The sequence below is a fragment of the Pygoscelis adeliae genome, unplaced genomic scaffold (genome assembly GCF_000699105.1).
Source record: "Pygoscelis adeliae isolate BGI_AS28 unplaced genomic scaffold, ASM69910v1 Scaffold446, whole genome shotgun sequence".
NCBI classification, from domain to species: domain Eukaryota; kingdom Metazoa; phylum Chordata; class Aves; order Sphenisciformes; family Spheniscidae; genus Pygoscelis; species Pygoscelis adeliae.
Window position 1 is genome coordinate 504,494 of NW_008824992.1, and position 17,188 is coordinate 521,681.

A 17,188-nucleotide genomic window follows, 5' to 3' on the forward strand; every position below is an offset into this window, starting at 1 on the left:
CCTCAATATAAGAAGGACATCAAACTATTAGAGTGTGTCCAGAGGAGGGTGACCAAGATGGTGAAATGTCTCGAGGGCAAGACTCAGGAAGAGCAGCTGAGGTCACTTGGCTTGTTCAGCTTGGAGAAGAGAAGGCTGAGGGGTGACATCACAGCCTACAACTTCCTCAAGGGGGGCAGCGGAGGGTGAGGTGCTGATCTCCTCTCTCTGGTGACCAGTGATAGGACATGAGGAAATGGAATGAAGCTGTGTCAGGGGAAGTTCATATTGGGCATTAGGAAAAGGTTCTTCACTGAGAGGGTGGTCAGTCACTGGAACAGGCTCCCCAGGGAAGTGGTCATGGCACCAAGTCTGTCAGAGATCAAGGAGCATCTGGATGAAGCTCGTGGTCATATGGTTTGGTTTCTGGTAGTCCTGTGATGAGCAGGGAGTTGGACTCAATGATCCTTATGGGTCCCTTCCAATGTGAGATATTCAATGAAACAGAGAGGTCTCTTTCAGAATCGTATCTATCCTAATACTACTTGTTTGCCTTTTTCAGATTAGATGATGTATGAACTATATGTTTATGTATTTTTACAGATTACAAAAGGTCTTGGGTTTGGATTGTCTGGATGAAGTGTTAGATACAAAACTTGTGAATTCAAAGCATATAGTCCAAAATGCATACAATGTCAATAAGCAAGGCATTGTCACTTTAGAAGACAAATCAAGTGAGTATTTTAGAAGTTTTCATTTAACTTTTTTACATTGTACTTTACTAGTATAAAAAAAGTATTAGTCCTAATCTATACTAACGTGTAGCATCTTTATAGTTGTATGACCACATCTATACTAGAGTTTTTACAAAGTATGCCACTGTTGTCCTCTGATATCCCAATAGTAAGAATCAGTGTTTATTCAATATTTACTCTCTTAAACATATTCCTGCTTTAGCAGGGTTGAAAGATGAAGGTGAAAGAGCAACAACTTTTCATTTATGAAGATAGGGGTATCATTCACTTCAAGCTGGCTTTGTCAGCCCAGCCCTTCACTGCCTGAACTGGAATGTTTACATGAGGGAAATGTGTATTAAAAATTGGGAAAGAATCAAAATGTACATTGAGAGACACTTAAAATTTCTCAGTTTTGAGTTTTCAGTCAATGTGTTTTGAAACTAGTACCGAATTTAAAACTGCTTTGCACATCAGGGAGAAAGTAAAACATCTTTGCTGCTGTGATATATCACTTACAATATTATTGCCACCATGTTTTCCGCAGGATTTGTAGAGAAGTGAAACATGAGATTGGAACCTGGTTTGGTTTGTGAATGAAACCTCCTCCAGAGCATATACATGTTCATTTTAAAGACAATTGGATCACCTTAAGATATTAACTTCCTCTGTGCAGAAATGACAGAACTGAATGTATGAGTGCTTTTCATCATCTTCAGTGCAAAGTAAACACTTCACTGTAATGCACTAGTGAAGGTGTAGCTTTAAATAGTTTGGCTGATTTTTGCAGGGCAGGTTAAGGATTTGTGATATGATCCATTTTGCCAATTGAGTTGTAAGAGCAGTAGACATAACTGGTTGATACCGAGTACTGAAAGTACTAAAGTATAGATGTAATTCAAGCTAGATCCTACATTAAGGTATAGCCTGCCTTTGCAATCGGTTGATCTACTATATAGGAGGAACTTCTTCGAGAATTTTCAGCTTTGCTTTTATCTTACGGTTTAATATTTTTCTCAGGTTTTTTCTCCTTTTAATTTCTGTCTGTTTCTCCCATATGCAGAGGAACTACCTCACTGGATATTATCAGCAATGAAATGTCTAGCAAACTGTAAGTAAATTTGGGGAGGGGAGAAGGGACCAATCCACCCCCGTAAAAATCAATTGGACTGACTGTGCCTTTACCACTTTATCAAATTCACAGTCAGTATTTTTTCTGATCATTGCCTTAAACAAAGTTGGAAAAGATCAGCCAGCATATATTTTCCTGCCAGTGCAGCTTATTTCAATGAAATATATAAAGGTTTAACTATTCTATTCATATTTGTCCTCTACTATGTGTTTTCACTGAACCTATTGGAAACAGATCAATTCACTAGATCAATACAATTTCACTTATGTATTGAATAATGAGTCTAAGTTTTGGATTTTGTTTTTTTTTTTTCCTTGAAGTTGCATTGTTATTGGCTGGAATAGAAAATAGTGGTCTAGTTGATGGCTGCAAATTAATTTTCTGTTTGTTGGTTTGGTTTTTTTTCTTTGTAGGGCCCAGCTGCTCAGATTTGAAGCAGCCTGCATACTCAGGATTTGAAAGAGATGTCTTCAAAACTATAGTAGACTACTTTGGCCAGATGAAAGAACCTCTTCTCACATTTCATTTTTTTGATGTTTTTGTTAGTGTGTTAGGTAAGTACTTTGGGATGTAATGAAAAAATTACTCTTTTGAATTAACTTCCTGGAGTTAATTTACCATACCCAAATAGTATCACAGCTCATTTCTTTAGGACCTGTCCTGTCCATTCTACATAGAGAACAGTTTAATATTTAAATTTCTTTCATATCACAAGGCAGTTTTATTCTTGTGTCTTTTTGATCACATTAGTTCAAAAGTCTTCCATTGCTTGTCTCTACACTTCTTAAAGGCCTCTGTTTATTGCTTAGCATTGCCACACCTAACAGATGGATTTTAACAGATTTTTCTTTTTTTACAAATGCCTAAGTGTCTTAAAAACTCACATAAGCTTTTAGAAATTGCTTGACTGAAGTCTAGATTAAAAAGGATTAGGGGTATAAGGACTTTTTTTAACCCTGGCAATATGACATCTGAAGGAAATTAAAATCCTTCATTGCTTAAACTTAGAATAGACATTAACTAATCTAGTGCTTTAAAGAAACAATAGTTTAGTTGTTAACTATAACTTTTTAAGGGTTCACACTATATCAAATTCACCTATCCTATAGCTCTAGATGGCCCATGGAAAGACAGTAAAGGTGAAAATATTTGATTATATTTTATGGTTACATTTCAGAAAAGAACAACTGAGTTGAAAAGTAAGTAGGCTTTGTAGCATGTCACTTTTCTGAGCTTCTTTAAGTGGAAACAACATTGCTTTTAATAAATTATTGAGATGAAAAAGGAATTCAGAATAACACCTTTATTTCTGGAATTTAGTATTTTTGTACTTTGTTAGTTGACAGTTTTGCTTCAAACTGAATATAGTTCCTTTTCTGACTTCTTTTTCTTAGAAAACAGATATTCTGGATAATATCTTTAAAAATTCTTCCTCTCCTTTCATACTCTCTTTCTGTTTGCTTTTCCATTGTATTTCACATGTTTCAGGTTTTAAGAGTTCTATTTTGCAGTATTTCACAGATGTTAAAATGAGAAGAAAGAATTCATGCCAATGTTTATATGGAAATGAAAGGAAATTGTGCACTGTTTCAAAAAGTCAAAAAATCATTTTGTGGTCTCTTTCACAAAAAAATGAAGTGTTAATATGGATCCTTCCTTACTAACAAGAATAGATTTACGAAAAAAAAATCATGGGAATACAGGCTTTCAAGAACTACTTAGTTTGTTTTCCATCTTCATACTTATACAATTTAAAGTGCTGGCAGTATATGTTTGAAAATCTCATCTTTCTCCAGAAGTCTTGCCTAAACAGCCTTCTCCAGACACCTAACGCAGGTATTGGAATGGCTAAAAAGCTGCATTTGGCCTTAGTGGCATGATCCTGGGATACCTGAGTTAAGCACCCCCACTGCCTGGGGGATGGGGTTGGGCCAGGTGATCCCCAGGTGTCTTTTCCACTTTTTTTATAATTCAAGACTATGCTCCCTATCTAGCCAGTGGTGGGAGTTCAAGAAGGCAATTCAGCATACCTGTGGTGAAGCCTAACTCTCCTTTTTGTATTCAAAACTACTTAGAACCAATAGTAAGAAAATAAACAAGTAAATAAAAGGCAAAGATGCCTGATCTGTAGTTTCGGTAGCAAGGTCTTCTCTAACCACTCAGACTTTCTTCTGAGATTTGATCTGTGATTCTTAGGGGTGGGGCAGAGAGGGAGGAGGAAGGGATTTTGGGGGAGTTCAGCTGAGAGAGAAAGGGGAAAGTTTTCGGTTCTGCTCAATATGTGATTAAGTCTTAACAATGAGGCTAATGTACAGACTGTTATGAAGCTGTAGATAAATGTAGAGGATAATGCACACTCCATAGAATACTATTTTGTAATAAATGTCAATGCTAGTACTGAATGCTGCCAGTGAAGCAGCAATTGCTTAGCAAGTTGTGCATTTACAAAATATGGAAAAGCAGATCCATGTCTCCAGTTGCATATCTGTGGTTTTTTAAATGGAGTATGGCTTGCTAAATTGGCAATAATTCTCTATCTTAAGACATTTATAAACCAAGATTTCAGTCTTTGAGTCTTTGACTTTTCATATTACTACCCTCAGGGAATTACAACCTTTCCACAGTGATTATAGGACTTCTTTCTTTCTTCAGTGGATAAGCTTTCTGTTTAGTGGAAGACTTCAGGAAATAGCAAAGAAAGTGTTATCAGATTATATATTTAGTCATTTGAGGCAGCCATGGTGTGATTTGTACATGTCTAAAAGCTCCATCTTAAAACCTGAGAAATATTTGCAGAAATCATAGGTGGCTTGTGTAACCATATCAAGATCATAGAATTGTTTATGTTGGAAAAGACCCTTAAAAAGACCCACCATGCCTTTAGTGGGCATGGTGTTGTTGGGTTGACGGTTGGACTCGATGATCTTGGAGGTCTCTTCCAACCTTAATGATTCTATGATTCTATGATTCTATGATTCTAAGATCGTCAAGTCCAACCATTAACCTAGCACTACCAAGTCCACCACTAAACCATGTCCCTAAGCGCCACATCTACACATCTTTCAAATACCTCCAGGGATGGTGACTCAAGCACTTCCCTGGGCAACGTGTTCCAATGCTTGACAGCCCTTTCAGTGAAGAAATTTTTCCTCATGTCCAATCTAAACCTCCCCTGGCGCAACTTGAGGCTGTTTCCTCTCGTCCTATCACTTGTTATTTGGGAGAAGAGACTGACACCCACCTCACTACAACCTCCTTTCAAGTAGTTGTAGAGCGCGATAAGGTCTCCCGTGAGCCTTCTTTTCTCCAGGCTAACCAGTCCCAGTTCCCTCAGCCACTCCTCATAAGACTTGTGCTCTAGACCATTCACCAGCTTCGTTGCCCTTTGTACACACTCTAGCACCTCAATGTCTTTCTTGTAGTGAGGGGCCCAAAGTGTTTTGTTCTGATACTAGTGCTATTTAGGCAAATGTGTAGTAGATGCTTCCTTCACTGAGCCTTAGAAACCCAAAAGAGGATGACATTTTGGTGGTGAGACCTCTTTACAGGTTCCTAAACTACTATCAGATTCTACTGTGCTTGTCCAGTCTTCAAATATCTCTGCCATGCTCACATTCTGTGTTTTCTCAAGAGTTGGTAAGTAGAATCAGTCATAGATTTAACTTCTATAGGTGTGAGGTACATGTCGGTATTGTCATAGCTGTCATTGATGCATAAGCACATGTTTTGTTTAGATTCTCCAGTTGTTGCCCCAGACTTAACTTTTTTATGTGGTTGCTACATCTATGCAATACATCTCGGTTGTACGCAACCGAGCTGAGGGTTATAAAAGAGCAATGGATGAACCAAAATGTTGTAGTTTTTCATGTCTACTAATATCTAGAGTTATTGGTTATGGTTATTAATATCTCCCAAGGCATCAGAAGGAAATCTTGTAAATATTTAAACAAGGTGCCGAGTTCTGGTAGTTGAGTTCTAGGGATATCTTCCCAGACTCTTTGGGGAGTGAATTTCTAAAGCAGTCTTGAATGAGTAGGAAAGGAATTTGGGGAGACATTTAGAAATGTTATGTTAAATGTTATGGAAATATATAATTGAGAAATGTTGCCCAATCTCCTGATCTTGTATAAACCAGGTCTGCTGCAAAAACACAGCAAGGCCATAGAAGCTCTTCAGATAACGTGTCTCCTGCTGCCACCAGAAAATCGGAAAAGACTACAGCTGTTGGTGAGGATGATGGCAAGAGTTAGCTTTAACAAGGATTTGCCACGTCTTTCTGAATCAGTGAGGACCAGAACCTTGGTATGTATAGTGTAAGGCAAAAGGTCTAGACAAGGCTTTTCAAGTAGCACAGATAAAAGATTCTTACTGGAGAATGTATACAAAATACAGTTTGCTTGTTTGAAGAACAGTTCGTCTATTCTAGCTATGTGGAAAGCTACTCTGAATTTGAATTAATTGGGATTTCGTGGTAAGTTGTGAGCAAATTCTTCATTTGCTCAGAATTTGGAGGTTTCCTTATCTTTCAAAGTTAAATCACCACTGATTTCACTATTGAGTAGAAAAAAAATAAAATACAGTAGATGAAGTCTCTGGTGGTGTTTATCACTGCAGACAGTGTGAAAGAAACAGACTGCCTGTTTCAGTCATAGAAATATATAGCTGAATGTTTTGATTTACCTGTTTTCAGCCATTTAAAAAAATTCCTACCAGCGTATTTCAGTATTATTTTTTTTTCATCACTTAACTACAGAAATCTCTGAAAGTAATTTTAATCAGATTTTGACAAAGCCCTAGTTTTTGCTAATGCTCTTTCTGTAGGACTACTGGTAGAATTATCACTGATCTTTGCAACAGCATGTTATTACAAAGTTACTAGGCATAACTTAGCAATTCCTACTAGCTAAGAACATGTATTTCTCTTGGTTAATCATAGAATCATAGAATCATTAAGGTTGGAAGAGACCTCCAAGATCATCGAGTCCAACCATCAACCCAACACCACCATGCCCACTAAACCATGTCCCTAAGCGCCTCATCTACCCGTCTTTTAAATACCTCCAGGGATGGTGACTCAACCACTTCCCTGGGCGAGGGAAAAACAACTCCTGTTGAGGAGTTTGTTCCCTGAGCTTCAGGAGGTGATTCTGAGAGAGCCACCTCTTAGATTATACTAGTTCCTGGAGCTACTGGGTGGCTTGGGAGAAAATCTCCTCAGGAAGGGCACTGATTCCAGCTTAGGCTTCCCTCAACCTGAATGAGTCCTTTGGACCATTATGAGTTAGACTAAGACAATGAGTAAATCTGACTGTCAAAATATTGTGGAAAGTTACGATGAAGCTAATAAAGAAGTTCAGGTGTCTCAGCAGTTCAGCCTGTTGTCCTGTAGATAACAGGGTTTCCTGAAGAGTTCATCAGAACTGGGCTTAACTGCTTATGTCACACATTTCCAGAAGATAATTCCCTATCAACCAGAGAAAAAAGGCAATCAAAAGTGCCATTAGAGGAGAGCAAAAAATAACCACAGCCTCAGGTGCAGAAAAACTGCATGGCTCTGAGAAATAACTCCGTCTCTGGAGTTCCAAAGCTGTCAGAAAATAAACTAAATTAGAACTTTCATAGTGCAAGAAAACAAAACTGTGTCATTTTCAGAGATTTTTTTTGTCAAATTACTAAGTTGCCTTCCATCATTATTTTCTCTATCTAAACCAACAAAAACAGGGTGTAGAGCCCCAAATATTGGCTAAGTACTTAGGTCTAGTAAAGTTGATATTATGGACCAAATGTTTCACTTGATTCAATTATAAAACCTGATGGCAGGAAGTTCATAGATCAATAAAACATTATTGTGTTTCAAAGCCACAAGACCCCAATACTGAGCCCTGGGGAACCACGCTCGTGACCGGCCGCCAACTGGATTGAACTCCATTTACCACACCTCTCTGGGCCCGGCCGTCCAGCCAGTTTTTGACCCAGCGCAGAGTACACCTGTCTAAATTTTCAAGTCTTTTGCAAGAAGGGCAACAGAAAACTCAGCTGTAAAGCCACTCCATGAAAATCCTATAGTAGCATGCATAAATCTAAATTTGTTCCATAGCAATTAAGTTTTTAATTAACTATGAATAATATTTGATTAAAATAATGAAATTTTTGACTGCTAAGGTTATAATTTAATTAACTGTTGTTGTTGTGGTTTAACTCCAGCCAGCACTAAGCACCACACAGCTGCCTGCTCACTCCCCCCAGGTGGGATGGGGGGGAGAATCAGAAGACCAAAAGTGAGAAAACTCGTGGGTTGAGATAAGAACAGCTTAATAATTGAAATAAAATATTATTATTATTATAATAGTAATGAAAAGGAAAAAAACAATAGAGAGAAAGCAACAAAACCCAGGAAAAATAAGTGATGCAACCGCTCACCCCACGCCGACCAATGCCCAGTCAGTCCCCGCGTGGCGGTCACCATGCCCCAGCCAACTCCCCCCAGTTTATATACTGACCATGCCGTCCCATGGTATGGAATGTCCCTTTGGCCAGTTTGGGTCAGCTGTCCTGGCCTTGTGCATCCCCAGTCTACTCGCTGGCAAGGCAGTTTGAGAAGCTGGAAAGTCCTTGACTTAGTGTAAGCAGTGCTCAGCAACAACTAAAACATTAGTGTGTTATCAACATTATTCTTATCCTAAATCCAAAACACAGCACTGTACCAGCTACTAGGAAGAAAATTAACTCTATCCCAGCCAAAACCAGCACAACTGTAAATGGTCTTTGACTGAAATAATTATGTTGTAATCTAAATGTTATTTTTAGAAGTTAATCCTTTACAGTCCAAGTATTTTGTACTAAGTTTTTTAATTCAGCAGTGTAGTCTATGGTACATGACAGAAAACCTTGATTGCCTTCTGTGCTTTTAATGTTAGAAGTGACTGGTGCACAGACAGAAAACTCTTGTAACTGAATGCTTGAGTATGTGACTACGTTAAGTTAGCTAGACCTGAAATTTGCTTTGATGATTTCAAAATAATGGTATTAAGTTTTCCATCTGGTGCTTAACTTCTATTAAATTCCTATGTTATTTTTAAAATCTCTGAAATATTTGTGCCCTGTTTAACTGGAAAAGCCATGTGAAATTGCTATTTGACAAAGTCTTGAGAATAAAATGGAATTCAGCCATTCTAAGTCTAAAGTCAGGGTTAGATTATGTATATGAGGCAAGAGCCATCTTCAGAGACCCATCTTCAGTCCACTCAGATAATGTCATTGTACACAATACTCTTTTTTTTTTTTCATATTGATGTATTGGAAGTATGGTAAACATTGTGCTGTTAAAATCTTTTTCCTAAAAGATCACTTTTTAAATACAGTCTGATTCTCCACCGCCCACCTAAAACAGAAAAATATACAATAATGATTTTTTTTTTTTCAGATGGTTCAGGCATTTTCCCGTTGTATTCTCTGCTCAAAGGATGAAATGGACTTGGATGAACTGCTTGCTGCTAAGCTAGTATCTTTTCTCATGGACAATTATCAAGAGATCTTAAGTGTTCCTTCCACCTTAAAATCTTCTATAGAGGAACATGTTGTACATCTCCAGAGAGTCCAGGTAGGTATGTAGTGAAAAAAGCCTCTTATATCTCTGTGCTTAGATCAAATTTATCCTTTCTGCTCCAAAGTTCAACAGTTCTTATAGACTTTGTTCTGTCTCTGCTAGCTTATGAAGAGCTAAATAATTTTGACTGCCGATATTCAACCATAATTATGTATTTAAATGAAACTAAGCAGATCTTGAAGGGTTTAGAGACAAGAACTCTAAAATATGTTTTCCTGTTGGTTAGCACTATCTTCTCCATGGAATGGGCAAACTATGTTTGCGGTAGTGAGGAAAACTGTAAATGGTTAAAAAGTGTTTCCATTAATGTTCTGATTTTCTTTTAGAGCCACCCTTACTTGCTCAGCTTTTTCATCTCTCTTTTTCTGTTTCCTGATACCATAGCTTGTTTGGTTCACAGCTGCTTTTAAGTTCTTCCTTCTTTAATTTCTACTGAAAAAGTAACTTTTAACTTATTCCAAGAGTTAAACAGGCTTCCTTCATGTCATGTTTTTTGACGTACTAGAACTCACTCAACTAGTGCAGGAGATAGGAGGTACAATTTAGGGTCTTTATTCCATATGTTCTCTACTTAATGACTTCAGGTGGTCAATGTGATTAAGCCAGTTTTTGCAAATTTATTGCAGAAAACATAGCTGCTCTTTTTTCACTCACTCTTTCAGATAAAATATGCTGGAGCTGATACTGATGCAACGTTTCCTCCTCCATCATTTTGTCATCAAGTCAGTACAGATGAATTTGAATACCAAAGGGCAACTGGCTCTCAAGAACCCCTGGCAGCTTTATTGGAAGAAATTGCAATGAATAAAGAAATATCTGTGAAAGATAAGAAGAAGAAGCTCAAGCAAGTAAATAAAAATTCCTCCACAGTCTTTAATTTTAACTTGAAAAGCTTTATCAAGTCCTAGACATGTAGTCCTCTAGAGAAATACCAAGATTTATAATAGTAGGTGCTCTTGGGGATTTCAAACTTTTTAATCATTTAGAATAGGGATACTGTGATGAATCAAACCATATTAGAAAATATCACCTAATTTTCTATATAGAAGTATAGAAAATCTGTCAGAGAAATAATCATTTTTCTGCTCCAGAGGTGGAGGTTGCACTTTCATAGGTTTTTTTATATTACAAATTTGAGTCAGTTCTTAATTTGAATTTGATGTATTTTTCTAGTTTCAGAAATCTTACCCTGAAGTGTATAGAGTACGATTTCCTACCCCTGAAACTGAAGCGGTGCTATTTCCAGAAAAAACTAAACAGAAATCACCAATACTGATGTGGGCCTTAAAAAAGCCTTTTCAACCATTTCACAGAACCAGAAGCTTTCGGATGTAAATGGTTTTGAAATATGTCAGCGAACTGGGTCAGAGCATATTATGAATGGATCTTATGCAAAAGGAGCCTAAGCAGCATGTGGTTACTTAAAAAAATACTGGAGATACTGCCAAGATGATGGAAAAGGTCAAAACAAGAGGAAAGTATTGAGGTGGTAGAAATGTGAGCCATTATCAGTATTTTTGTAAATAATAATTTTTTTAAATGTCTGTTATTTTTAAAAAAAAAGAAAAACCAAAAGAAAAACCAAGAAACTCAAGGTGATTAATCTACATGGGTGGAAAAGTACACTTGCTGTAGTTTGATTTGACCATCATTTCAAGGTCTAAATGTATTTGTGTGTAATGTATTGTTGGTAACTAGTCAACAGCTTTCTTTTTCCCTGAAAATGAGCCTCTTGCATAAACTAGGCTGTGTTTGTTCACATATAGCTTGAGGAATTAATTTGCTGTACATGCTTGAATAAGTATGAAACACTGGATTATGTTTTGCTGTTGTATACCTTAGTGTTCTTGGTATGTAAGATTTATTTTGGAAAACTGTAAAAACTCATTCTTAATTTTCTGATTCATATGATGCATTACAGCTTGAGTCAACTCCTGTTGAAATTCCATTAACTTCTGTAGTGCTGACCCATTCTTTTAAGCAACCCAGTCTTTCAAGTCTTTTCCCATATGCTCTTATTAAATATTACTATACAAAATCGGATGCTTGGCAATAGAACATATTTTATCAGAAAAATCTGAAGCCTTGCATTTCCTCTGAAAACGGAATTCGAATATTGAAGTGACATTGAAGCATACATGCCTTGAATGGTTTCACTTGTTTTGCATTATGAAATCTACTGTACCCATAACCTGACTGTGCATATAACATACTTGATCCTGACAGCACTTTTAAGCTATTAAAGCATTACCATTTTCTGATATTTACTTAGGGTGGTGATTTCATGTTATCCATTACAAATTTTAAGAGCAGAATTTCATACCTTATTGAATGTCAGAATAGTCTATGCAGGAGGGAAGACAGCTGACATCTCAACAAATTTCTATCTGACATTTCAGTAAGCAACGTGGTGACAATCCTGTAATGCAACATTGACAGTATTTTCACTTTGCTAACCTCCTAACCAGTCAATAAGCTTTAAAATGTACATTACAAGGTTGTTGGTTTAATAGATTGGAATATTTCTTGGGCAATGTGATTTTGAACACTACATGTTTCCATGATCTGTTTTCACACATCAGTTATACTTGGACTTCATATCAATAATCTTTTTCTTAAGCAAAATTGATACAAAAGCGTATACTTTTCAAATAATAAGGAAATATTAAAATTAATATTAAAAGTAGTCTGAGGCCACTTCTTACCTTTTGTACTAGGTCTTCAAGGCTGACATAACCTTTTAGATGTGTCATATTATTCTGCATATGCTTACGTGCAGTCAGACTTTGACTATGACTAAACTACTCATATATAATAATTTGATTACAGCACTAATCCATGAAGTATAATAATGAGTAAGGCTAGTTGGAAAGCAAGTCGCACATAAAACTGGAAACCCATCTTAAGTCACCTCTGACATCAGTTCCTAAATTGCAGAGGAGAAGTAGAAGCCAATCTATTTGCCATTGGAAATAATTTCACTGCCTGCCAATAAGCCTCCTACTGTCATGTTGAATTTTTACCCCATTGTTACTTTTTAAAAATTTGTAGCCTTCCTGAGCCTATATTAAGCAGTAATGAGAGTTTACTCATTAGTTTCCATGAGGAGAAGTTGAAGATATGTCATGTTTCTGTGAATCAATTATACTTTTGTTTCAAAGAATTATTTCCTTGACTATGGTAAAAACAAACCAAGCAAGTCCATTTGCTCACAATTCCCAAGGCTGTGAAAAATACCACCACAAAATGTCCTCTAAAACCTTGACGAGACTGCAGGGAGGGAACATTATCTGAGATCATAATCTCACAGACTGAATTTTAACTGTTGCCCTATCTTGGGAGACACTTAAGAAAGCTTATCGTAGTAATAGAAGATATGTGACTATGGGGCTGCTTACAGCTCTTCCTTGTCTCATAACTGAACCAATTGCAAATATGCAGGACAAATGTTGTATGAACACAAAAGTGACCTCCCTTCAGGGTGGACGTTAGAAAAAGAAAGCTTGAAAGCTAGTTCAGGGAAGACTGGGCTTAATGAAGTGTCTTAGAAAAAACACAGGTTCTGTATCCCTAACCTATAGTCAATTGAAACTTCAGTTTTGATATTAACTTTCTCAGGAATTTGACCTTTACTTCTGTGTTAAAGCCCTGCAGTGTCTGGATGTTGCCAAGACTGAACAACATGGGCTCTATTGGGTTTATTTCCCTTGAACCGTGAGGACCATAAGCCAAACATTCTTTTGCTTAACCTAGTGGCTGTTTTCTGAAGAGGCTCACTAAATGGAGTACGAGCTGACATTCTTTTAAAGCACATCAGGTGGAAGACTCAAGAAGGTGTTGTTTCAGCTGCTTTTTCAGTCTACTTAGACCAATGTTTGTCATCTAAAAGGAGCATCTGAAAAACCCACCTATAAGCTCGTATGTAAGTAGAAGCTATTGTTAAATTTGGACAATGCTGTTCAACTCCTTAGTGCTGAAATGTCTAATGTAACGCCATTAGCTGTCATGGTACTGTTAGGCTTTTTGGACAAAATCTTTGAGTAGAAACTTCTATTGTGTCGATGTTTTTGTTTGGTTTTGCAGTGGGGTTTTTTTTGTTGCTTGGGGTTTTTTTTGCTTTGCTAAGTTCTTTGCCCCTGGCAGAGCAATCTCTTTTCCCTCACCCCACCTTGAGCATAACCTCTCCCCTGACCTACTGGTTCCTAGTGACACATCTGTGACAGCTTTGCTCCAGCATTTCCTGGAAGAGGGAAGAAAAGTATTTATCTTCCTTTCTTGGGAAGGGAGCTGAGTCTTTGCTTAACATGGCTCTTTCTTGCTGGTTGTTGCATTGCTTTCTTTCCTTACACAAACACAGCTTGCTCCAGCTCCTAAGTTAACAATCAGTCATCTGGAAAACCTTTTGGTTCATATGTCTCTGTTTCTTCCTTAGTCCTCTGATGTTCGTTAAGTAATAGCTTCCATTGTTAGTCGCTAATACATAAAGATTATTTAGTTGCTCATATTTTGTATGAAGTCTGTTTAAGTCACCTAATTTACCAGGATTGTGATATCAGCGGTTTCCACTTACGACTACAGAGAATGATTGATGACTGATGTGTTTTTCTGAAACTGTTTTCAGATGTTACTTCACTTCATATCGGAGGAAGCTTAGGCAAAATCTGGGTGATCTCATCTTCTCATTGTACTAAGTGGAAACAAGAACTAAAGTGAAGAAGGTAGTATGTTAACATACCATGCTTTTTTAAGTTATTGCTGTGATATGCCAGAGCTTTTTTCCCCTCTTTTCTAAAAAGAGGGTTTACATTGTAAGGGCATCTCTTTCTTTCACAGAGACAGTGCTAACTCAAATGACTTGCTTTATCTCTTTTTCACAATTTTTTAAGTCTACTACCACCTCAGGGCTTATGATTCTACTTATTGTAGCTCTAGGTAAGCTCTTCTAAGATTTTAAATCCACAAACTCATAGGTACCATTCCATAAGTATATAAGTGCACTTGAATTAATTTTATTAATTTGGAACAGCTGGTGTACCTTATACCAGCTGTAATGCATTAACATTACTATTTTCATCAATTCATTAGGCTTGAAGTAGAAGTGTGAGGTGACAAGCTTTTCAGGAAAACTAAGCCTGTAAAATGGGATTAGAATTTATACAAGTTTTTAGCTCTGTTTTCAAGTATCTGCTGTATGGTATTTGTTTATCAACATCTCTTCCTGTGTTAGATGCCAGTTCTGTTGTTGGGTTTTTTTTCCAGAAACACAGATTATAGAATAGTTATGCATCCAGGACACTATTTATCTCCTTTTTCTATATGAATCATGTTTAAGAAGTGAGTGTTGCATTCTACTGTCTGTAAAAAGAGTTGACCAATTTACTGTGTATAAACATATAAAATTAGGTGAAGTAAGTCCCTCTTCATGAGTTTCTGTTTGGGTGCCTAACTCCTATTTAATTTTACCAAGATAATTAAATAACATAGAGGAGATGCTCAAGTCTGTGTTTAAAAAGAAGGAAGCTGGTACATTTTTGCAAAGTCAATTCTAAAAGTAATTGACAGAGGCAAGATATTTAAACAATATTGGTTAGGGACAGTAATTTTCAATTTCATTGCTTTTTTGGAACTTCAAGTATCTAAAGCTGCCTGAAAAAATCTCTTGTCCTGGCAAAAGCAGAAAAATGCCAGAACAGTGCCAAATATACTGTTATTCAAGAGGATGATTGAGAATAATCCAAATAGCCAATAGCAAATAAGCCTGATGGAAAACCTAGGAAAAACAGTAGAAAAACTCATAGAATTTTAGTGGGAAAACCTAAAGCACAGTAATAGACCTAAAGCTTTGTCAAGGCATCGTTTTAATTCTTTGTAGAGAGTATACTGTCTTGCATGGCAAACTTGCTTTTGTTAGTGATGGAGATTGCAAGTTTATTTCATAATGTGTGTTAGTTTTTGACTACTGAAAATTTTTCAGTGAAGGTGGGATATTTATATAGCAGATTTAGGTAAACTGACAATAGACCTAGCTCTTACTTGTTTTTTATGGATTCCTTGGAAGTACTGATGGAAGCATGGATATGGCTGAAAATTGTGGGTACCATAAGCTTTTATACAGCATTTCATTTAGTAGCATCTGATAAAATTTTTCCTGGGTAACGTCAGTAAGTGTTTAAGTGATTAAGAACTGCCTAAATGTAGGCACAAGGGAATCATGATGGATATACTCTTTATCGGTTTTTGCAGGAAATTGGTATTAGATTTTCCTATCAATGACTGTTTTCCTTGAGGACATGAAAATAAATATAAAAATCACTGTTAGCATCATTAGCTAATCTCATTGGTGTTTTTAGACTGTTCAGTAATAATAGATGCATTAATATGGAACAGGGCAGGTTGAAAATGAATTTGAACGTGGTTACTTCAAAGCTATATGTCTGAGAACAAGATATGTAGGTCATGTAAAAAAGAAAAAAAAGAGGAGAAAAGACTGTGTTCTGGAAAACTACAGCTTTGTAAAAGTGTTCCCCCACAGTGAAAAAGGCTTCCCAACATTATGCTGAGGCAAAGGGCTAATGTGGTTCTTGAAGGTCTAAATTGGAGGTTATTACATAAAATCACCTGACTCATCTCGTGTGACCTCTACACTCAGTACTGACTGACTGACACTGAAACATTGCAGTTTCTGCAGCTTTTGTAAAACTGTAGACGATGCAAGGTGAGTATTTGGGATTATTTCTTTAAATTGAGAGTTTGCATTACTTCAGTCTTTCCCATTTATGAGAAACAAGAACAGGAGGTCACCTGATTTATGTGGAGTACATTCACATAAAGAAGTACTTATATTGGTAAGCAGCAAAGACTTGAGTTGAGAAGGGAGTAATACTCGGTGGACGGAAGATGGAGCTGGATATGTTTTTTTTATGTTGAGGGTACTGAATGATCGGAATGTGCTGAATTTTAACTTTTCCTGGCATCTTCAGAGGAAGATCTCTCTGGGGGATATTTACTGAAAGCCAAGTCATTGAGCTCAGGGCAGGATGAGCAGAGGGGAAGTATAATGACTCGCGATGTGTGGAAGACTGGACAAAATCTCAGGGGTCCTCAGTGTTTGCGTGCTATGGATTTTCACATGTGAGTCACACATCTGTTCAAATTCATTAGCTTCAACCAGTGACTTGATGTTCAGGAGGTGATGTAAAACAGTTGATTTGTCATTCCTCTCTTCATTTTTGAGGCAACTAAGGAAAACAGCATTTGTTACTTCTGTTCTTCAGCCAAACCACAGTGAATATAGGCAAAGAGGGGTCACCTTTTGAGTTGCCAGGGCACAGCTGCTTCTGGGGATAACGAAAACCAGCTCTGCTCTGCCCAGCTCTCTGGTCAGGGAGGGTGAGGTATGTCTCTGGTGTGCTGCAGTTGCTTTGCCTGGGATTGAGAGGGAGAATAAGATACATAGAAATGTGATCTGGTGGCTGGTATGAATTATAGTAATACAGTCGTTGCTGCTTTATGATCTAAGTAGGTATTTTTAAATGTATGTCTTAGTCTTGTTTTTTTTAACCTGGGATTATGTGGTGCTGAACTGATCATATTCATATCTAGGAAAAACATCTCTTGAACATCCAAAGCAGCCTGAAGTATCTCTTGTCTCAGTACTAACTTAAGGCTGTCTATAGCTACTCCTTCCTGTGAATTTTTTACACTTTATAATTATGGTTTGAAATCACTGCAAGGTTC

The 17,188-nt window shown here is 37.1% G+C and overlaps 1 protein-coding gene across 1 annotated transcript in view; it reads left to right on the forward strand.

Moving 5' to 3' along the window:
* The window catches only part of DEPDC1B (DEP domain containing 1B), a 30,130-nt gene extending 19,120 nt beyond the window's left edge, over positions 1 to 11,010 (forward strand). Inside the window, exons 4-10 of the mRNA XM_009326147.1 lie at positions 583 to 713; positions 1,777 to 1,824; positions 2,259 to 2,399; positions 5,981 to 6,147; positions 9,269 to 9,445; positions 10,114 to 10,299; positions 10,625 to 11,010. Coding sequence (XP_009324422.1) covers positions 583 to 713; positions 1,777 to 1,824; positions 2,259 to 2,399; positions 5,981 to 6,147; positions 9,269 to 9,445; positions 10,114 to 10,299; positions 10,625 to 10,786 — 1,012 coding nt within the window. The 3' untranslated portion in view covers positions 10,787 to 11,010. The remainder of the gene's footprint in view (positions 1 to 582; positions 714 to 1,776; positions 1,825 to 2,258; positions 2,400 to 5,980; positions 6,148 to 9,268; positions 9,446 to 10,113; positions 10,300 to 10,624) is intronic.
* Positions 11,011 to 17,188: the final 6,178 nt, after the last annotated feature.